The 22,262-nt window shown below is 45.0% G+C and overlaps 4 protein-coding genes across 4 annotated transcripts; all 4 read right to left on the bottom strand.

Annotated features, from left to right (window-relative positions):
- Positions 1–16,183: 16,183 nt before the first annotated feature.
- LOC6039638 (pickpocket protein 28) lies at positions 16,184–17,865 on the bottom strand. The gene is made up of 5 exons (XM_001849156.2): positions 17,684–17,865; positions 17,192–17,630; positions 16,975–17,135; positions 16,562–16,921; positions 16,184–16,507 (listed from the first exon to the last, which is right to left on the bottom strand). Exons 1-5 carry the CDS (start codon positions 17,863–17,865, stop codon positions 16,273–16,275), a joined length of 1,377 nt encoding a protein of 458 aa, XP_001849208.2. The 3' UTR covers positions 16,184–16,272.
- Positions 17,866–18,166: 301 nt separating this feature from the next.
- LOC6039639 (pickpocket protein 28) lies at positions 18,167–19,201 on the bottom strand. The gene is made up of 3 exons (XM_038250342.1): positions 19,083–19,201; positions 18,507–19,027; positions 18,167–18,455 (listed from the first exon to the last, which is right to left on the bottom strand). Exons 1-3 carry the CDS (start codon positions 19,179–19,181, stop codon positions 18,167–18,169), a joined length of 909 nt encoding a protein of 302 aa, XP_038106270.1. The 5' UTR covers positions 19,182–19,201.
- Positions 19,202–19,452: 251 nt separating this feature from the next.
- LOC119766014 (pickpocket protein 28-like) lies at positions 19,453–20,009 on the bottom strand. Its single transcript, XM_038250341.1, has 2 exons — positions 19,828–20,009; positions 19,453–19,765 (listed from the first exon to the last, which is right to left on the bottom strand). Exons 1-2 carry the CDS (start codon positions 19,944–19,946, stop codon positions 19,453–19,455), a joined length of 432 nt encoding a protein of 143 aa, XP_038106269.1. The 5' UTR covers positions 19,947–20,009.
- A 157-nt stretch (positions 20,010–20,166) lies between these two features.
- On the bottom strand, positions 20,167–21,863 carry LOC6039640 (pickpocket protein 28). The gene is given in 5 exon segments (XM_038250340.1): positions 20,167–20,445; positions 20,447–20,461; positions 20,534–21,022; positions 21,078–21,762; positions 21,823–21,863. Coding segments are annotated over 5 exon segments (1,509 nt in total).
- Between the last annotated feature and the right edge of the window lie 399 nt (positions 21,864–22,262).

Here is a 22,262-nt window from a genome sequence, read left to right as displayed (position 1 = left end):
GGAAGAGGTGTATGGGAGTGATATGGAGGATGCCGAGGAAGAGGAGGCCTCGGGTCACGCAAGAGACGATGAACTGGAAGACGGGGACACGGAAGAGTCCTCGGGTGATAGGAAGGCCAAGGAGGAGACGAAGTGGAGGAACAAGTTCGCGCGCCCGATGATCCTCCCGCAAGAACGAAGGAAGCAGGGACAAGTGGGCAAGGTTTGGAAGGTCCGTCGGTCAGAGAGGAACAGCCATACTCCGAGCTAGCAGCTAAGGTCGATAGGATCGAAAGGATTCTCCTCGCATACCTGGAGAAAGGAGAACTCCCTCAGCCGAACCAACAAATGGGTCAGCCCGTTCAGGAAGACCAAGCGCGCGCAAGCGAAGAGTTCGTAGCTGCAGGAGCCAGTCGGGATCAGTTTTCGGAGCGGCCTCATCCGACACGCCAGCTGGAACAGCCAGTCACGGGAGGCGAAACACCTGCACGCGTGGCTCTGGATTCCGCGATGGAGACAGCAGGTGTTCGTTGGGACCAGTTCCCAAAGTTCCCCAAGGACGTTGCTACCACCAAGCTTTGGGAGGAGTGGCAGCAGTTTTATGAGGACTTCGAGATGGCAACGGACGTGGCCAATGTTCGGGATCCATACCAGCGCTGCAAAGTGCTCCAGCTTTCTCTCGGCGGTCAGCTGAAAGCGATTGTCAAGGCCGCGGGTTTGATACCGTTCTCAAATTCGGCCGACTGCTACGACACGTTAGTCAAGGGCATTAACGAACACTTGTTTGACCTGACCGATTCCGAAGCCGCACATCAAAATTTTACGAGCATGAAACAAGCTCCCGGGGAGTCTGTCGCCGCTTATCACGCCCGGGTGACTGTGTCGGTTAAGCTCTGCAAGTACAGCGAGGACGATCGCGGAAGATTCGTGAGGACGCAAATGATAAACGGAATGGCCAATAAGCAGCTCGCGAAAGAGGCCAGGACGCACAACTGGACAACCAACTACTTGGTTCAGGCCGCCTCCAGAGTTGAAGCGCTCCCACCGGCTATTGACGAAAACGAGACCGTGATGGCGGTTGCTCAGCAGCGCCCCTCCAATTATGGCTCGACCCCGCGTGAGCAACCCGGAGCGGATGAGCGTTTCAGAGGAAAGTGGTCAACTAAGAGACAGCCCGCCAGGAAGCCGAATTATCACGCAGGACGCTATCGCGAGCCGCAGCAGCGTGGAGAGCCACAGCAGCGTGGAGAGCCACAGCAGCGTGGAGAGCCGCAGCAGCGTGGAGGGCCACGGCGGCGTGGGGAGCCACAGCAACGTGGCAGAGGGCGTCGTTTCCGTTGCCCAAGATGCGACAAACTGGCCCATCCGGCCGACACTCCCTGTCCAGCGTTGTCCAGGAAGTGCAATTCTTGCGGAGAACTAGGCCACTTTGCCGTGTTGTGCCGCCCAGGGATGAATTCTGCCAATCTTGTTGAGAAGCGCGAGGATTTTGAAGACGACGAGGTATGAATTAAACTACCTTTCTTTGGAAAACGTACTTAAATAAAACTGATCCGATCATATTAGTGGTTTACATTATTTTATTTTCTCTTATCGTAATGTTCCAGTATATCAATTCGATCTCCCTTGAAGATGTGATGGTGGAGTGCAAAATCGGAGCTTCTGGACCAATCCGTTTTTAATTGATTCTGGCGCGGATGTCAATGTGATTGGAGGCAGGGATTGGGAGCAAATTAAAAGTGATGAAAGCGACATTAAGATGATCGACCATCAGCAGGGTAGGAAGCTTCGATCCTATGCCACGGAGACCCCGCTATCAATCCACTGCGCATTCCGTGCCAGGGTGGACGTGGTCCACGCGGCAAAACCGTCGGTCACTGCCGACTTCATCGTCGTAAAAGAAGGACGGCAGTCGCTTCTTGGACGGACGACAGCGGGCGAAATGAAACTGTTGCAGGTCGGTTTCGAGGTGAACCGTTGTTCGGCTGAAAAACGAGTTCAACATTTCCCCAAGATGCCGGGCGTAAAGGTCAAGTTCAGCGTGGACAAAACGATACCCCGAGCGAAACGCATATTATAATGTGCCCGCAGCCTACCGAGAGGCTGCTCGTCTTCGTTTGCAAGAAATGGAAGATTTGGGGATCATCGAGCGCGTTGTGTCAGCACCGGAGTGGATAAGCGGGATGTCTGCGGTGCCAAAGGGCAATAGCGATTTCCGTCTCGTTGTAAACATGAGGGGTCCGAACCGTGCCATCAAGCGCGAATACTTTCGCCTTCCACTCATGGACGAAATCAGGGTCAAGCTGCACGGGTCCAAGTTCTTCTCTAAGTTGGACCTTACCAACGCGTATTATCATTTGGAACTGAGCAAGGAATCCCGGGACTTAACAACTTTCCTCACAGAAAACGGAATGTTTCGTTTTACGCGTCTCATGTTTGGGGTAAACGCAGCGCCCGAAATTTTTCAAAGAGAAATGTGCCGCCTGCTGGAAGAGATTCCGAATGTGATCATCTATATCGACGATGTCCTGATATACGCCGACTCGCTGGAAGAACTACGTGAGACCACGGCCAAGGTTATGCGGATCCTGCGTAATAACAATCTCACGCTGAACACGACGAAGTGCGAACTTGACAAGACGAGAATAAAATTCTTGGGGCACGAACTCGACGCTGATGGATTCCATGTGGATGAAGCCAAAATCAAAGACGTTCGCCAATTCCGTCCACCCAAAACGGTATCCGAGTTACGAAGTTTTCTGGGTTTGGCTTCATTCCTGAGCCCCCACTTGGAGAATTACGCAGACTTAACGAGCCCACTCTGGGCAGTAGCGAACAAGAACACTTGGAAGTGGGAAGCCGAACAGGCCGCAGCGTTTGAGCTCACCAAGGAGCGGATCGTGCAGTGTACTGTTACGCTGGGCTACTTTTCGGACGAAGATAAGACAATCCTGTACACTGACGCTTCTCCCAACGCACTCGGGGCAGTCTTGGTGCAAGAAAGTGCTGGGAAGCCCCCCCGCGTGATCAGTTTCGCATCGAAAGCATTGTCCGAGACAGAAAAACGATACGCTCAAAACCAACGTGAAGCACTTGGGGCGGTGTGGGCTGTCGAACACTTCGCCTATTTTCTGCTCGGCCGGGAATTTACGCTGCGAACAGATGCGAAAGGTGTTTCGTTTATCCTCAACCGGTCGCGAGAAAGCTCCAAGCGCGCTCTGACAAGAGCGGACGGATGGGCTCTGCGCTTGAGCCCATACAGGTGTTGGGTAGAGTTCGTGCGTGGTCGTGACAACATTGCTGATCCGTCATCTCGGCTTTACATTGGCTGTGACGCGCCCTTCGACGACCAGCATAGTCCTTGGGAGATCGGCAGGTTGGAGGCAAACACAGTTGGATTCCTGACAGAGCGAGAACTACGGGAAGCTACTTCGAAGGACCGTGAACTTCAGAAGGTTATTGACGCAGTCGAATGTGGAGATTGGCCAAAGGAACTGAAAAGGTTTCATGCCTTGGCCGACGACCTGACGATTCAAAATGGAATCCTGGTGAAAAGCGGATGCGCTGTAGTCCCGACCGTACTTCGTAGGAAGACGCTTGAATTGGCCCACGATGGGCACCCCATGGCAGGTAAACTTTTATTAATTTGTCGGGTCATATATGTATATATTCTATATAAACAATGGCAGGTAAACTGAAGAGTATCCTCCGCGAGCGGGTCTGGTGGCCAGGAATAACTGCGGACGCTGAAGAATGGGTAAAATCCTGCCAGACATGCGCGACCAACGGTAGGCCGGAACGGCCACTCCGATGAAGAGATCCTTGGTTCCTGGTGTGGCTTGGGAGAGTATTGCGATAGATTTCAACGGCCCCTACGCCAAACTTGGTGGAATTTCCATTCTTGTCGTGATTGATTATCGGTCTCGCTACCTTATTGCTCGCCCAGTGAAGTCTACGAGTTTTGAATGTACCAGGAAAGTGCTAGACGATATCTTTGAACGAGAAGGTTTTCCCAAATCCATTCGATCCGACAACGGACCACCCTTCAACGGGGCTGAGTACGGGAAGTACTGTGCGGAGAGAGGAATAGAGACCATCTTTTCGACGCCTTTGTTCCCTCAACAAAACGGTCTGGTCGAAAACTCGATGAAAATCGTAAACAAAGCGACAAGTACAGCTATTTCGGAGAAGACCAACTACATCGAGGAACTACGATCGGCGGTCAACGCCCACAACGCGGCTGCACACTCCGTGACCGGGGTACCACCGGAAGAGGTGATGATGGGCCGGAAAATAAAACGTCGTCTACCCCTTCTGTCACATGCGAAGGCGAAGCATAGTGAAAGTGACATTGATACCCGAGATAAACGAGCAAAACTAGCATCGAAGGTCAAGGAGGATGCACGCAGAGGAGCACGGCCATGTCGAATTGGCCCCGGAGATACCGTGATTGTGGAGCGCAACGTCCGCCAAAAAGGCGACACCCGGTTCGATCCAACGCGGTACACGGTTCTTGAAGAAAGGGATGGGAACCTGATGTTGACCAATGACTCGGGAAACATTCTTAAGCGTCATGTATCCCAAACCAAAAAGGTGTTCGGGTGGCGTACTTCGGCGGAATGTGAAGCACAACTCAACTTGCGACCAGACCGCGCAAGGAATTCATCTGGTGGAAACCGAAACTCGACGGATGAGGAACGCGATCCAGAACTAGAACCGGTACGTCGTTCAACTCGTGAGAAGAAAAAGCCTAGTTACTTGGATCAGTTTGTGCGACGTGTTGATCGTGTATAGGGCGCGCTGATGAGTTTATTTACCTCATCTGGAAATATAATGTGAGACTACCTTTTTTTTCTTGACAAATTTTGCCTTTTTTACGAGTGTATTTAAATAAATGGGTTACCTACTTTTTTGTGTTTTTTTCTACTGGGAGGAAGGGAGATGTGGGGCACGTAATGAATGAATGCTCCCTACTGTCAAACTAGCCCCCGTCGAAGGTCGATCAACCAGTCGACGAAGCAGGGTCGACAAGCCGAAGTGGGCTCGCGCTCGTGCACGTCGTTGACTCGGCCTCTTTCCGGTACAAGCATTCAACGAGGTAGGTCGCTCCTGGGGCAAGCTCTCCCGGACCAGGCGAGTTCCTACATGTAGCATTCCACAATTTTGATGATATTTATCCCTGTATGAAAACTCTATCTGAATGCTGATGAAGTCATCCATGAAGTTTAATATGCTCGCCAGTTCTGTCTTCTTTCCATCAAATCCCACGCGTTGACATGTCATCACGCGATCGTACAAGTTGTCACCGTTTAGTGTAATCCGTTATGTATTTCTGCTAAAGTGACATGGACTTCTTCCATCATAGAAATACCTTTAGAAAAGGTTGTGCGTAAATATTCTCCTTGAAATCCGTAATCAGGAAGAATCAAAGTCACTCGCAACAAGATCAAGGATTTTCATTCAGAAAATATCATTCAACAAACCAAACAACAAGCTTATTTACCTTGTTTTTAGTCGGTGCTTACCTCGCTCTAGGGAACAGTATCAAATGTTACTCTTTCCCCCAATTTGTTTACACAGCTCCCCCGTCTAATATTATAGTCAGTGTGTTGTATACCTGGTGGTAGCTTCTCTCTCCATCTTCCGCGGCTTTTCTCCTACCTCTTTTTGCTCCATGGCGTTTGAAATGTGGTGGCCGGCGGCACAGGGACTGATGATTGATACCCATACGCGGTCAGGGTGGTCCGATGATTAATGGGCTTTTAATCATATATGGGCATTTTTGGCTATTTAAATAATTTGGAGACATTTGGCGATTTATGATAAATAATGATTTAATGTTTTCAAGCTCTGTAAATTAATTTGAGAATATTAAATCACACCAGAAAGATCCAAAACCAAGACCAAGACCAAGACCAAGACCAAGACCAAGACCAAGACCAAGACCAAGACCAAGACCAAGACCAAGACCAAGACCAAGACCAAGACCAAGACCAAGACCAAGACCAAGACCAAGACCAAGACCAAGACCAAGACCAAGACCAAGACCAAGACCAAGACCAAGACCAAGACCAAGACCAAGACCAAGACCAAGACCAAGACCAAGACCAAGACCAAGACCAAGACCAAGACCAAGACCAAGACCAAGACCAAGACCAAGACCAAGACCAAGACCAAGACCAAGACCAAGACCAAGACCAAGACCAAGACCAAGACCAAGACCAAGACCAAGACCAAGACCAAGACCAAGACCAAGACCAAGACCAAGACCAAGACCAAGACCAAGACCAAGACCAAGACCAAGACCAAGACCAAGACCAAGACCAAGACCAAGACCAAGACCAAGACCAAGACCAAGACCAAGACCAAGACCAAGACCAAGACCAAGACCAAGACCAAGACCAAGACCAAGACCAAGACCAAGACCAAGACCAAGACCAAGACCAAGACCAAGACCAAGACCAAGACCAAGACCAAGACCAAGACCAAGACCAAGACCAAGACCAAGACCAAGACCAAGACCAAGACCAAGACCAAGACCAAGACCAAGACCAAGACCAAGACCAAGACCAAGACCAAGACCAAGACCAAGACCAAGACCAAGACCAAGACCAAGACCAAGACCAAGACCAAGACCAAGACCAAGACCAAGACCAAGACCAAGACCAAGACCAAGACCAAGACCAAGACCAAGACCAAGACCAAGACCAAGACCAAGACCAAGACCAAGACCAAGACCAAGACCAAGACCAAGACCAAGACCAAGACCAAGACCAAGACCAAGACCAAGACCAAGACCAAGACCAAGACCAAGACCAAGACCAAGACCAAGACCAAGACCAAGACCAAGACCAAGACCAAGACCAAGACCAAGACCAAGACCAAGACCAAGACCAAGACCAAGACCAAGACCAAGACCAAGACCAAGACCAAGACCAAGACCAAGACCAAGACCAAGACCAAGACCAAGAATTACTTTTTCAGTAGGTTTTTGGATTCGGGGAAAAAACATAAAATAAATGAACTTTGAAGACACGGAACGGAAACAAAGAATGAACTGAAGGTGTGTTTGTCAAGTTCGTCAGTTTGCTCGTCATCACACCGACTTTTAAATTTCATTAAAAATATTTTGACGTAGATATAGATTAGGCAGCCACTCTGAACGCCGCTAAAGAGGTAAAAGTATTCAAAAAATGTTAATTCGATCCCTGAACTGCTAGTGAAATTGCACTCCTTGACAGGTCACTCAAAGTGATTGCCATTATCTGATCCACCCTAGTGCGGACAGCGTTCACTTTCTGCACAGCAAAATACACATTCCAGCAGGAGGTTAGACAGAATAAATATGACCGCGGGCCGGTCTGAATCAATAAGCAAATCATCAACACTCAATTTGAATTAAAACTGACCAAACAGATGCGGTGTGGGCCTCTGCAACAGTTGGCAGCTTCTCAAAAAAAAAGTGTTTCGAGTAGGTACGAACTTAACCAACAACTAGGAGCAATTGCTCGCTCTCTTCGTCAGATCTTCAAACTCATCTAATAACATGGTTTGACCGAGTTGTTTCAGTTGCGAAGGAGGATCATGCAAATATTATTCAGTTGGCATGGGGAGGGAGATCAAGTTGCCCTCAAATGGAATTTCTCGGTTTGACAGATCCCTGATTGATGGGCCAAGCTCGCGGCTGGAAGCCGCTCTATAGTTCCGGAGCACGCAAAAAACTGACTAATTTGCTGAAACACCACCACTCATGCCAGGGAATGATCGTCGAAATTGAAAGTGTGATGAACTTAACTTGTGTGTTTGTGAATGTTTTTGGCTAAATTTTTGGATCGTAAAGTAGCGTTGGAATCTGTACCAGCTGTACAGGATCTATTTGGAGGTGGAATGTGATGTAATAAATAAATTTAAATGTTGGAATGGGGTGCCAACAAATGACGCACGTGGAAGTCAGCTGATGATGACATGTTTATTTACTTTGGAATGCTTTTTGTCTTATAATTCCTTCATGAAAAATGGAGCATGCCCAAAATGAACCATAACATTCAAATTTCTCTGTAAAATTCAATTGCTTCAATACCGCTTTACAAATTTGATGAGATGCAAAACCCTAGCTTTATCGTCCTCTCTACGACCACCATTATCCCGATAGCTAAAACGCTTATTTATCTCTCTAATCTTGTTGAATGAGACAAGCTGTGGCTACTTTTCTGTATCAACAGCCCCCCTTGGCAGTGATCCATCGTCGTTGCAAGCCTTCAGACCTCATCGTCGACGAACAGGTCCTCTGAGGAATCTCGTCCCCCCAGACAAATCAGTTTCAGCTAGTTGTTCTAATCCTAAGTGATCACCCTACCCCGACCGTCGTCACCCTCGTCGATGCCGGGGTGACATTCAACAAATCACTTAAGCAAACTGTCTGCAACAGTACCCCCACCCCCAAGCTCCTCACCCATGAGGGATTACCGTCAGCTACCGAAGCTGATCTCAGGCCAAGTTCAACTCTGCTGACTTGACGTTGACGTAAACAAAGACGTTAATTGATAGAGCGACAACAGCGTGTCGCACGATGCAGCAAATTTTGGCAAAGTCGAGTGCAAATTCGACGACCACATTCTCGGGTTGGTTAGCACCTGTCGCGGAGGGGGGTTTTAATTGGGATCTAAAACGGTTGGTTGACTTGGGTGTGGCCGCGAGACTTGCTGTCGAAGGAATCGCCACCTCCAACTAGAGCGTTCAATTCGGTACGCGCGGCGGCGTTCTTTAAAACCAGATAATTGAGTCGCAAATTTAGTTCGGGCTACAAGTCACGATTGGTACGCGTGGGGGACTCGATATATTTGTCTGCGGGGACATCTGGGGGACAATCCGGACGTAAATCACGCGCTCGGTCAGGACAGACAATTGAACAGAGTAACGAATCTAATAAATGGAGAATTATGACATGATCGGTGATCGTTAACGCTCAACAGTGGTCGTGGGTTCTTCTTGAGAAATTTGCCGATGACATGAACCCCAGTGGGACGTGGGGCCAAATACGGTCGCGATCCAATTAGACTCACTGAGTGTGGTTTGGACTGTCAATAAGTGATGATTTATGTAAACAGTTTAAAGTAATGGTGTCTGCTTTGTGTTCAAGTGACAGGATAAATTAGTATCGTAATTGATGGCAGATAGCTAAATGTGGTTACATTGTTTAGTAATAATTATAATCGAAATATTTGTCCAAAACCAGTAAAAGAGGTATCCAGAAGATTTTCTTTGGAATGTGAAAAAGTGCAAGTTTAACAACCAACTATCCAAAATCAAGGAATGTAGAGTAATAGAAAATTGATTTATGGTCAACAACTTAGTAAAAGCTGGCAGTACATTACCTAAAGCGTAGTTCCGTGTCCTTTTCTCACGACGTTAATAAATATGACCACTTGGCTGCACTTGTGTGCACTTGCCATGTCAAGTTTGGAAGCTTTGATAATTACATCTAATCGTTATTAATGAATCTACCTCATCAGAGAGAACGACGCGGCCAGCGGCAATTTCAAGCTACTTAGCAGCTCTTAGTAGAATGACACAGCTCTGTCCCATATGCAAATAGTAGAAACTCGAAGTTGCTGCCAACTAACCCGCAAATTACCGATCGTATCAGCCTAGTGCTACAGCAGGACCTGCTCGTAATAATGCTCATATAAGGCCAAGCATCGTCTTATCGTGAGCAAGGATCGCACCCCCTTACAGGTTTCAACATTTTGTCAGTGAGGTGTCAGAAGCATTTGTACATGTTCGGAAAACGCCAGATTCTATCGCTGGGCTTAAACCTACAAGACGTGTGGACCTCCCCGCGGTTCTGAGCCGATTCCCGTGCGCAGATTAAACGCTCGCGAGACCTAATTAAAATCCCATTCATCTCGGTCGCTCTTTTTACCCCCGTATTATGCTGCCATTGAGTGACTTCATGAGGCCCGCGTACCGTATAATTACCCTGCCTATGGACACTGCCGCTGACGTCCGTGACGAAATTACGCTCATCGTGGTCCGGATTAGGGTTGGGAGGTCCATCGTGGGCTGATATTGCCAAGTAACCACAAGCACTTAATTGGTGTATTAATTAAGTACTAAATCAGCACTGAAATGTTTTGAAGTAGTAAATAAGCTTTGCGAATGCCTCATAGTACCAAAACTTTGCAGCATTACAACTGGCATTAAATCACCATTTACGACCTTGAAAATGGCGGGAAACATTTCAGCCAGGCACGCTCTTATTGACTTTAATCCTTCTCCCGTCATACCGTTCTAATAATCGTGCGGGCTAAGGTGCAGATCCATCAGTGTGCATCAGTGTTATGTTTGCTTGAACTGGGTTCAATTCCCGCTGAAAGAAGTTTTTTTTTGTTTATGTTTTTTGTTGAAAACTGCAGCTTGTGATTATGTCAAATTTTTCAAAACATTGGCAAGCCGTGTACCTAGCACTTCTCGGAAAAGTAGTTCCCGTAAGTCGTTAGCCAGTGTTTGTCCCTTTCAACCCCAAGCCTTCCGTAATTGATTGCACTGCACTTGACTGGCGGGCCGCAATTTGGTGTGTAACTCGTCAATAATTTCCGTTTAACGAAATGACAACGGGGTTTTCTCATGAACCACAATCTCAAAATAGCTCAAAAAATCTCAAAAAAATCTCAAAATAGCAGAAAAAAAATTCAAAACAAACTCTCATTTCAGTATACATCTGTTGGCTGGCGCGCATCCTGGAGATCGACGAGAAAAAGCAAGAATAACATTAAAATGTCACACTCACACATGAAACGCAACAGGAGAAAAAAAAATAAAGTAGGCCCACCACCAAGTGTGTGGAGCAGCTGTTCTTTTTTTCCCCCAGACTTGACGTCGATAAAGCAGTTTATTTTTGTTCGAGCTTTCGGTTAGGCATTAAATTGGCATCACTGTGCGCTATTAAAATATTTCTAAAGGTAAAAGTGCTGATTTAATGTTTTGAGGCATTATATGCTGTTATCAAATGCCAATATAATAATGATTTAATGTCGCTATTTAGTGCCTCGCGATTACTTGGGTTGCTTCCTCTGCACCTCTACAAACCAACCTGACAATTCGACGCTATCGTGCTTACTTGTCGCTCGTCTTTTTTGACGTTTCAAGAATAAACAAAAACGAGAGCACGCAATGTAAACAATAACAAACACGTTTTGGTTTAATTTGGTTGCTGGAATCCCGAGTTATAATCACAATTGTTTACGGTACCGTAAAATGGGGTGACTTTGATAGCCGGGGTGACTTTGATAGGTTCGAGATTTTCCGCAAATGAAGAGTACAATTAAAATACGTACGGAATGGTTTAGAATCATACTGATCATGGTAAAGAAGTGTTCTAAGTACCTCAAGAAGAACTTTTCATAAAATTTTGAAAAGTTTAAAAAGTTATTCACTATAGTTAAGAAAATGTTGATGAAAGTCATTATTTTAAACTTCTAAAAGAGTCACGATTTTCTCAATGGACAAGATTTTGAATCGTTAAACGAAATGCTTTTTCGGATTCATTGGACTATTTTCTACAAGGAGAAGGTTAAATAAGTTTATTAATATTAAATATATGTGTTTTTGAAACACAATTTAAAAAAATCCATATTTTTAGGCAATTTCAGTTGAACAAATTTCATGTAAAATGCGAAAACTTGTGATTCGTGCTTCGAATTTAGTATAAAATGAAATATAAATCAATAATTTTAAACACAAAGCGAGTTTAAAAAAATCAGGACCAATTATGACTTTTTAACTATTTTACCAAAAATTTACATGTATTTTGTTGAAAAGCTTTTAAACTTAGTTAACTTAATATAAACATTGATTTTTTTTAACTATATCAGCTTCTTTAGTGACGGTACATATAACGTACTAATAAAATTTGAACATCCTCAATATGATTTTAACAAGAAAAACTATGACTATCAAAGTCACCCCGGAATTTAAACTAAGAATTTTTGACGTAACTATTTTTCTAAACACTATTAAAAAAAACTTTATTCCAAAATATTGTGTGGACTTTGTGTGGCCTACCCCAGTACATGTTTTAAAAATAATAATCTTGAGAAAAACCTTACCTGTTCGAAAATATTCCAAAAACAAATTGAAATCCTATCACATATGAATTTTTAACGTAACTATTTTTCTAAACACTATTGAAAAAAACTTTTTTTTTTCCAAACTAGTGCATGGACTTTGTGTGGCCTACCCCAGTATATGTTTTAAAAATAATGATCTTGAGTAAAACCTTACCTGTTGGAAAACATTCCAAAAACAAATTGAAATCCTATCAAAGTCACCCCGGTTTACGGTAGTCGAGCTCGTACTTGTGTCAAATGCGTTCTGACCAGGAGGGTGTTGTGTCCTATCCCTCGCCTTTGACGTAGGTGCACATAAAACAAGAAAAGAAAATTTTAAAAATAATTTTATTTTTCAATTCAAAAACAGTTTTTTGGCTGCAAAATTAAATACACGCCAAAAAATGATTAAATGGTGCGGCGTCCTGTACACCGACAATTAAATAAACAGTTAAGAGCCTTATTCGTCCAGCTTAATTTTTGATCACGTTTTCTGTTTACACCTGAACAATCTTGAAATTATTTATGCGGATTTGTGATTCCTCTTGTTCCATCATTCCCTTGGTTCTGACGTGAAATCCCTTTGCCCCGCACTTACAGTGAGTCAAATATTTGTCCGTACCCCCCCGTACGGGAAATGTTTGTGATATAAAAGTACATAAAATTCGACTAAAGTGCCATGTTTTATACATCAATCGACGCGGCAGAATGTCCTCTTTAAGACACTGTCATTGGATTTGCAAAAAACTTTTTCTTGAAAAATACAAAAAATGTTTACTGAAAAAGTCAAAAAGAGGTCAAATAATTGTCCGTACCCCTAGTAAAAGTACAAAATCTGATCGATTTAAGTGAATTCATTTATGAAATGTTGTTTCAGTGTCAAATACTAGTACCTTTAGCCAGTTTGTGACAACTTTGAACTTCTGATAAGTTTGTTTAGTTAATTTATATTAAAATTGGATTAAATTTAGTTTTTAAAGTAAAACTTGTCAAAACATTAGTTTATAAACAACTATTTTTATAAAATTGCTATTTTGTGTTGTAAGAGTCTCTATTGAACAAGTTTCAACAATATTTGTTCAAAATATACATTGATTTCATCTTTTTATTGACATTTTCGACCAAAATATTGTTTCGGAACAATACCGTTAAACAATCCGGATTGTCCCGGAACCGGTTCAACCCCTCGGAGGAAAATTTTGTGGTGATCAGATAGAGGACAAAAAAACCCACCTCTTGCAATTTAAAGCATCCAATTTCGTCACTACAGCCCGATTACGATTCCTAGTCTGAAATTTGAAATTTTCAAATTCCCCAAGCAAAACATTCTGACCCAGAACGGTACAGAAATTCTCAGCACGGAAAGTGAAAATTTCAAATTTCAGACTAGGGACTCGTAATCGGGCTGTAGTGGACGAAATTGATGCTTCAAATTGCAAGAGGTGGGTTTTTGTCCTCTATCTGATCACCACAAAATTTCCTCCGAGAGGTTGAACCGGTTCCGGGACAATCCGGATTGTTTAACGGTATTGTTCGAAACAGTATTTTGGTCGAAAATGTCAATAAAAAGATGAAAACAATGTATATTTTGAACAAATATTGTTGAAACTTGTTCAATAGAGATTCTTACAACACAAAATAGCAATTTTATAAAAATAGTTGTTTATAAACTAATGTTTTGATAAGTTTTACTTTAAAAACTAAATTTAATCCAATTTTAATATAAATTAACTAAACAAACTTATCAGAAGTTCAAAGTTGTCACAAACTGGCTAAAGGTACTAGTATTTGACACTGAAACAACATTTCATAAATGAATTCACTTAAATCGATCAGATTTTGTACTTTTACTAGGGGTACGGACAATTATTTGACCTTTTTAACTTTTTCAGTAAACAATTTTGAATTTTTCAAGAAAAAGTTTTTTGCAAATCCAATGACAATGTCTTAAAGAGGACATTTTGCCGCGTCGATTGATGTATAAAACATGGCACTTTAGTCGAATTTTATGTACTTTTATATCACAAACATTTCCCGTACGGGGGGGTACGGACAAATATTTGACTCACTGTACATCAATTTTAAGGGTGTGTCAAGATTGCACGACAAGACTGAACTTCTTTCATTTGAAAAGTGACAACTTTGGGGTTCTGTGAAGGTTAAAAGGTGTGGTTGACGTTCTTAATTCAATTTGGCCCAAAAGGCACGTGCGACAAGTTAGCACGACAGCGACGATGTATGAACCTCCAGACAACAACAGGTAGCCTACCTTAAGCACGTTAAACTTCAATGGATTAATTCAAACAAATCTTGGACCGAACCAAGTAGCGTGTACTCATACTCGAGATAGATCAAAAGTTTGTGATTGATAGTGGTCCATTAGTGGCGTCTAATTCCAAGTTGCTTGTACTTCCCCCCGGAGGCAAAAATCGCTGCAAATGACGACGTTGATATCCGCGTATGTTTGTTTAAGTTCTGCTCCCGACTGACGCTGCACATTTTTAATTCATCCTTGAAGATTAATTAACACCCATTACGGCGCTGCTCAAGCAGCCCCTTACGGAAACCTGTCAAGCAACCCGATATGTCCTAAAAGCTTGTACGGATGCTCCATCCAGCAACAAAATTATGGGTCATCCCAGGACATAAATAAAATCTCGCTAACCACTGCTCGACCCCGATCTTAATTGAGTGTCGTCACAGTCGCGGAACTCCGTGGGTCGTCCCGGTGCAAATCCAACTCCGAGCATCGCCACTTCTTCATCCTGCTCAATGGTGGTCAATCGCCGAGATTTATTGCTCGAGGAAGCTCGGAGGAAAGGTTAACTGTGAGCACGATCTGCGACGAGTGTTTGATTATTCAATCTTCAGCCACACTTGTTTGTCCACGTTGATTTGGATCGATTGCGGCGGCACTTGTGGCCACCCTAATTGATGGATCGAGCAGGATCATTGCACTGTGTTGTACGGGTACAGATCGATTCATTCAGGCGCTGTTTCAGCGTAAATTCGCACTTGGTTGGCGGAGTGCTTAGTCTGGCATAAAGCGTGGCGCGGCGGTGTTCCAGTTATTCAATAAATAATTGAGATGCGAAAATTGAGCCGAATAAACATAGACATTTACCCAGTGTCTAAAAATAGGGTAGTCCATCTGGTCGGAGGAAATGTGCTCTTTTTTAGAGGAGGCGCTGTTTTTGTTTGGTGTTACGTAAGTTGTGAAATAAAAAGTGATGTTTATCGATCGAACTCCGGGAGGATTGGAGGTGAATGAAACATCGCTAGTGGCAGGCATTTTAAAGTGTAATATGGTAATTGATTTTTGGCAAATTGAAAAAAAAAACATAAGCACTAATTTAACTATGCTTTGTGTAAAATTAAATTCTTATTGTTTAAATTAGAAGACCACATAAGACCATAAGTAAATTAAAAAATAAATAGCGGATTCGAACGTGCGTAAATCAATATAAAAATGCTAATTTATCTCTGAATCTGAAAGAAGCGATTCGCATCTGTCTGACTTGAAACCATTCTATAGGACTCCATGACTGTTGAATTCGATCGAGCAAATTTTTTATGAAACTAAGCTTTAAAACGAAATTTTGTTCCTAAAAACACAATAAAAAGTAATAAAACCTCATCAAATGTTTCACTAAACTATACGGCACTTTAACAACTCCCGATGACATCCGTTTCCAGCTCGTTTAGCGATTACCTCAAAAGTTTTAAACGATCAAAGATCAAATTACTGCCGCCGCCTAATCAGTGTGAATCGATTTAAATCAATTTCCTCCGCCATGGGAGGCCAACCCTAGCCCGATACGGCCCGAAACCGGTATCATCATCTTTCCCCCGGACGGTGTCTTATTGAAATATTTGGACAAAGTATCAAGCTCGTAAAACAGCCAGTTTGGGCTGACATAATGAAGTGGGGTTTTTTTAAGGGAGAAACGATGTAAGGGCATAATTCAGTGTCACCAAGTATGGTAGCCAATTATTCGACGACGGCGAAACTATAAATTGTCAATTTCATTGCAAATTTCAATAAGATACTTTATTGAGCAAATATGCAAACGCGTTGAAACTTGATATTAGATTTCTGTGCAGCAAATGGTGCTAATTTGTTTCGCAATGTCTTCCTGGATCTCGAAGATGTAAAAATGGTTCTGCATTCCACTGAGACACTGCGTTACTCCATCCAAGGTCGCACCGGAATCCACTTCACCGAACTTCGTTCCCTCCGCAGTGGCCGCACGAACGCATAGTAGCAGATTTCGGCCAAGCTCATCATGCTGGCACCCATCAGCAGGGCAAACAGTCCGCCAAACTTGGCCAACACGTCGGTGAAGCCCAACAGCTCCCTTCGCCAGACGGGAAGGTAGTGACGGTACTTGAACGCAACCTGTATCACGGAGATGTCCCGGCTGGAAAATTTTGAGGTTATATTTGACTACATCTGAAGAGATCTTTAGACATACCCCTTGAACAAGTCCATAAACGGACCGGCCACCGCCCGAAAGTGCTCAACGTGGAACGGAAATCGGTGCACTTCGGCGTTGTACCGAAGCAAAATGCAAGCCTGCAGACACGAACACGGCAGCGGACGATTCTCCAGCGATGCCTTGAAGGCCCGGTAGAACACCTCGAGAATCGCGCCCCGATAGCACGGGATCCGGCTGGCGTCACAAATCTTCGTTGTGGCAGCTCGTGGCATCGAAAACTTGACGCAACCGCACTTGGCGTAGGTACGATTGGACATGCACTCGTTGATGCAGTTGTTCTGGCTGTAAACGGTGTAGTAACGCAGGTATCGCTCCTCTCCGAAGAAGCAGTTTCGTCTGTGATTCACGAATTTTTGTTTATATGGAATTTTTAAGAATACTAGTTTTACCTTTTAGGAGACATTTCCTTTAAAGCTTTCGAAGTATACGTGACTTCCGGTTGCACCGATATCGACAGGGCATGCTCCGTGTCCAAGCGGAAAAACTGATCTCCAGTGAACGGTGTTTCATCTGGAGGATGCACGGAAACCTTGAATCCGGTGAAGGGACCCTACAATTTGTGGTTTCCCAAACACATTCCAAGAATCACTGTTATGAACAACATACCCTACAAACAAACTCCTGATCAATCTTTCTCAGCGCTACCAGCATCGCGAATCCGGACTTTAAACCACTTCTCAGAGCTAGCTTTGGAAACGTATCCGATCCAACCCGTCCTCTGTATCCGATCTCGCGCGTCCAGTTTGACGCTGAACCCCTGCTAAGATTCAAAAAGTCCGACGATATCTCACCAGCTCGATACAATTGGGAAGCAGGAAGTGCGTTGAAGGTATAGCAGATACCATCGTCCACCAGCGTTTCCGTGATCCAATCGCTGGTTGAAACAAGCTTTGTCCTCCACGTAACCATTGGGACGGTAAGCCCCAAGCCCAACGACATTCGATGCAATATCTTAACCAGATCATCCTCCAGCGGCTGGCGATCGAACTTGGTCCACTCATCGATGAAGGGGCACACGTGGGCAAGGGATCGTATCTTTCGTTCGCTGTAACTCCAAAAAAGTTTCAGTATCACCTTAGTAATCGTAGTTTAACGTACCTTTCCTCATCCAGCTTGATGCCACGGTCTACCAGTTCAAACGCATTTGAAAGGTTGAACTCCTCAACGCGAATCTTGGACAGGGGACAAACCGTAATCGCCGGAAAGGGAATCGTAGAGATGGGAACGAAACGTGGCGCGTACGCCAATACGACCGGATCGGCCTCCCACTTGTGGTACATCGTTACCACGCAGAAGCAGCTACCCACGAAGGCCACCACGATCCATGCAGTCCACCAGAGCTTTTCAACTTTGAGCAATTGATGATCTGCTAGGAATTTAATTGCTGTAACAAAGTTTTCTGCACAGTATTCCCAAAGAATACGTCGGATTGGCGTGCGCTTTGTTCTGTAGTGCAGCATTCCGGCAAGTGACGGTAAATTTGAGTTCCATGGATTAAATTGTTTGGTAATCGTGCATATTTTATTACACTCAAGGGACATATTAAGAACTTGATGACAGAAAGTAATTGCTAAATACAAGTCACCAGTCTTCCGGTTGGTTCACGCGAGTTCGGAACGGATTCTGCCGTGCCGCCCACGGTAGCACAAACATCCAGTTGATCGCCAGCCGGGGAATCCGTTCCCTACGCAGCGGTCGTATGCATGCGTAGTACAAGATTTCACACAAACTCATAGCACTAGCCCCCAACAGCAGCGCGAACAGTCCTCCAAACTCAGCGATCACGTCCGTTACTCCCAACATCTCACGTCTCCAAATCGGCAGGTGATGGCGATGCTTGAAAGACATCGACATTACCGCTATGTCGTAGCTAAGAGTACATCTTATCAATTTAGAACCATAGTCTAACATGCCTTCTTACCCCTTGTACTTATCAAACGCCGATCCCGCAGCTCTCGACAACTCCTGGAAGTAGAACGGCATCCGGGAGATCTCCACCCGGTACTCAACGCTGTTACAAGCCGGATAGCATCCACAAAGCGAAATCATTCCCTGCATCGCGTGCCGGATCTCCTCGTCGAACGCCTCAATCAGAATGTTTCGATAGCACTCGATCTTGCTGGCGTCACAAATCTTCATGTCCGCTGTGCGAGGCATCGAAAACTTGACGCAGCCACACTTTCGGAGCGTCAGATTTGCGATACATTCCGCGGCACAGTTTGCCTGGTTGTAGCTGTTGAAGAACCGCAGGTACCGTTCGTTGTCGAAGAAGCAGCTGCGTCTCATTGGAGAAGCATTGCGTAGCTTTCCAGAGGTGTACATCACGTTTGGTGTGAACGTAAAGGCGATATCGTCCTCGTTGTTTAACCGGAAGAACCAATCCCCGCCCATGGCAACCTCATCCGGCGTATGGACAACGATCTTGAAGCCAGTGTAGGGACCCTTGAAGGAACAGAGAGTTAAGAATCAAGATTCCCCGAGAACGCTTAGTACATACACTACACAGGAACTCCTGATCGATGGTTCGAACGGACAACGCCACGAACAATCCCGAAATCAACCCATTTCCCATGGACCGGTATGGGTACGTGTTCATACCTGCGCTACTTGCATAGCCAGAATCTTGAGTCCAGTTCGAATCCATCTCAAAAGAGCTTTCAAACTGTAAAAAATCTGGAGAGATAACATTAGCACGATACAATTTGCTTGCTGGCAAACCGTTGAAGGTATAGCAGATCCCATCCTCCGTCAACGTTTCCACTAACATGTCACTACAATTTACAACTTTGTACCGCCACATGCACCACTGTGCAATCATTTTCTTCGAAAAGGACATGTTACGAAGACTCTGGATTACGCTTTCATCCTCACTCATGCTGAAGTTCTCCCAAAGATGTGCGTACGGACACGTGAGCCAGCGCACGAAACTTCCTTTCACGAGTCCGATCCAGCGATGTTCCACTCCGCAACAGCTCGTAAGTCTGAGTCAGGTTGAACTGATCTACGCGAGCCTTTGAAAGCGGACACATAGTAATAGCTGGAAAGGGAACTGTGGAAATCGGTGCAAACTTGGGAGCGTACACGATGACCACCGGGTTTTCGTCCCACTTGTGGTACATCTGGATCACCGAAAAACCACAGGCTGCGAACGCTGCCGCGATCCAAAGTATCCACCAGGATCTGTTCCGAAAAATGTGTCTCAATCAATAGCTTGTCGAATACCATTTTGGTACGAACAACACCTTTCAATCTTGAGCAAACTTCGGTCGGAGGCATATCGTACGGCTAGTACACCATTTTCCTTGCAGAACTCCCAAAGGACTTGCCGGAAGGGCGTTCGTTTGAACTCGTAGTGCAACATGGCTGCGTGAAGTCAAGCCTACAATTATGGTGAAACTGTTGGTTTTGCATACCTATTATTATATGGAGGACAAGTATGATAGCGTTTAATTATTCATTTGACATAGACCTTTTATTGAGAGTATCTTGTTGATAGAATCTACATCTGATGTTAACCTAGCATACAAAGTAAACTTTGTGACCTTTAGCAGCTGATTGAATGTTTTCTATAATGGTCCTTCCTAATAGTTCCTCGGAACTCGAAACGGATTCCGATGAGCCGCCCAAGGCAGCACAAAGATCCGGTTGATCGCCAACCTGGGAAACCGCTCCCTGCGCAGCGGCCGTATGCAGCAGTAGTACAAGATTTCACCCACGCTCAACACGCTGGCACCCATCAACAGGGCAAACAGTCCACCGAATTTCGCTACCACATCCGTCAGACTCAGCATCGGTCGTCTCCAAACCGGCAAGTAGTGACGATGCTTGAAGGATAGCATTAGTACGGCGGGATCGTACCTGGGATAGGGATGGACTCTTTGAGTAGTATAGAGATCTCCTGGTCTAGTATTCTTACCCTTGATATCTATCAAAAGCTGGTCCAGCTACATGGGCAAACTCTTTAAAGTAGAACGGCATCCGTGAAATCTCCGCTTGGTACTGAATACTGTTACAAGCCGGAAGGCATTGACATGCCGATAGTTTGTTATACTTTTCCGAATAAAAAACATCTTCGAATACTTCCTTGATGGTGTTACTGTAGCAGGTGATTTTGCTGGCGTCGCAAACCTTCATCGTCGCCGTGCGTGGCATCGAGAACTTGACGCAACCGCACTTCTTCAGGGTGTAGTTCGCCACGCACTCGGCAGCGCAGTTTGCCTGGTTGTAATGGTTGAAAAACCGCAAGTACCTTTCATGATTGAAGAAGCACTTGCGTCTAGCTGGTGGAGCATCGTGTAGGTCACGGGCCGTGTACAATGCATTTGGGGTGAACGTTAGTTCGATGACATCGTCGTTGTTTAGCCGAAAGAATCTATCTCCGGTTAATGATATCTCATCCGGAGGGTGAACGACCAACTTGTACCCAGTGTATGGTCCCTGAAAACATTTTGTATAAGTCAACACAGTGCTGTGAAGTGACGAAGAGCCTTACCCTACACAAAAACTCCTGATCAATATGCCGAACAGACAGCACCATGAAAAGTCCCGAAAGCATACCGTTGCTCAAAGGACGATGCGGGTACGTGTGGAGTCCGGCATTGCGCCGGTAGCCTCTATCCTGCGTCCAGTTAGAACGAACTGTACTGGCGTTCGTGAATGCCAGAAATTCCGGCGATATAACCCCAGCGCGGTACATCTGATTCGCCGGCAGTGCGTTGAACGTATAGCAGATCCCATCATCCGTCAACGTCTCCGTTATCATGTCACTACAGTCGACCTTCTTGAACCGCCACAGGCACCACTGGGCGACGATTTCCTTCGGCATGGCCATGCTCCGCAGCGTTTGGAATATCGTCTCGTCCTCCCGCGCATCAAATCGCTTCCAATTGTGCGAGAACGGACAGACGTGAGCTAACGCTCGTAGCTTCAACTCACGTTCCTCGTCCAGCGTCGTCCCGTTCTGGACCTGTTGATAGGCGTGAGTCAGGTTGAACTGATCAACGAGAGTTTTCGTCAGCGGGCAGATTGTGATGGCCGGAAATGGGACGGTGTAGATCGGTATGAACTTGGGAGCGTACACGATGACCACCGGGTTTGCGTCCCACTTGTGATAGAGCTGAACTACGGCGATCACACAGGCAACAAGAGAGGTCACGATCCAGGCCATCCACCAGAATCTGTTGGAGTAGGGTAGCCTGTATAATTAGGGGGGATTCGATACATGTTGGTTGTACTACCTTTCAAACTTGAGCAATCGATGGTCCGCAACGTATCGCATAGCGTATACGAAATTTTCAACGCAGTACTCATGCAGGATACGCCGGAACGGTGTTCGTCTAGTTTCATAGTATAACATGATTGTTCAATGGTAGATATGCGAATGACAATCTAGAAACTTTCCGTGTGATTAAGAGGGATATAATTTTACAACGTGTTAAATTAATTATGCATAAAAAAAGCCATCAACATGATTTTATAGGTCCTCTAGAGTTATTTGTGGGAGACCTTCTTTCTAGAATGAAAATAGTCATGAATTGTAGCTGCGATATGGAGATAAGCATTGTTCAAGAAAATTCTACTGTCTAATGATCGCTGCACGCAAGATAAATACAGTCTAAATTAATTGAATGTTCATCCTTCGCATACTTTACTGATCATATTGAGGATACTTTGACAG

This window comes from Culex quinquefasciatus, chromosome 2 (genome assembly GCF_015732765.1).
Source record: "Culex quinquefasciatus strain JHB chromosome 2, VPISU_Cqui_1.0_pri_paternal, whole genome shotgun sequence".
Classification (NCBI taxonomy): Eukaryota; Metazoa; Arthropoda; class Insecta; order Diptera; family Culicidae; genus Culex; species Culex quinquefasciatus.
Note: the sequence above shows the minus strand (reverse complement) of the source record. Positions and strands in the feature narration are given on the sequence as shown.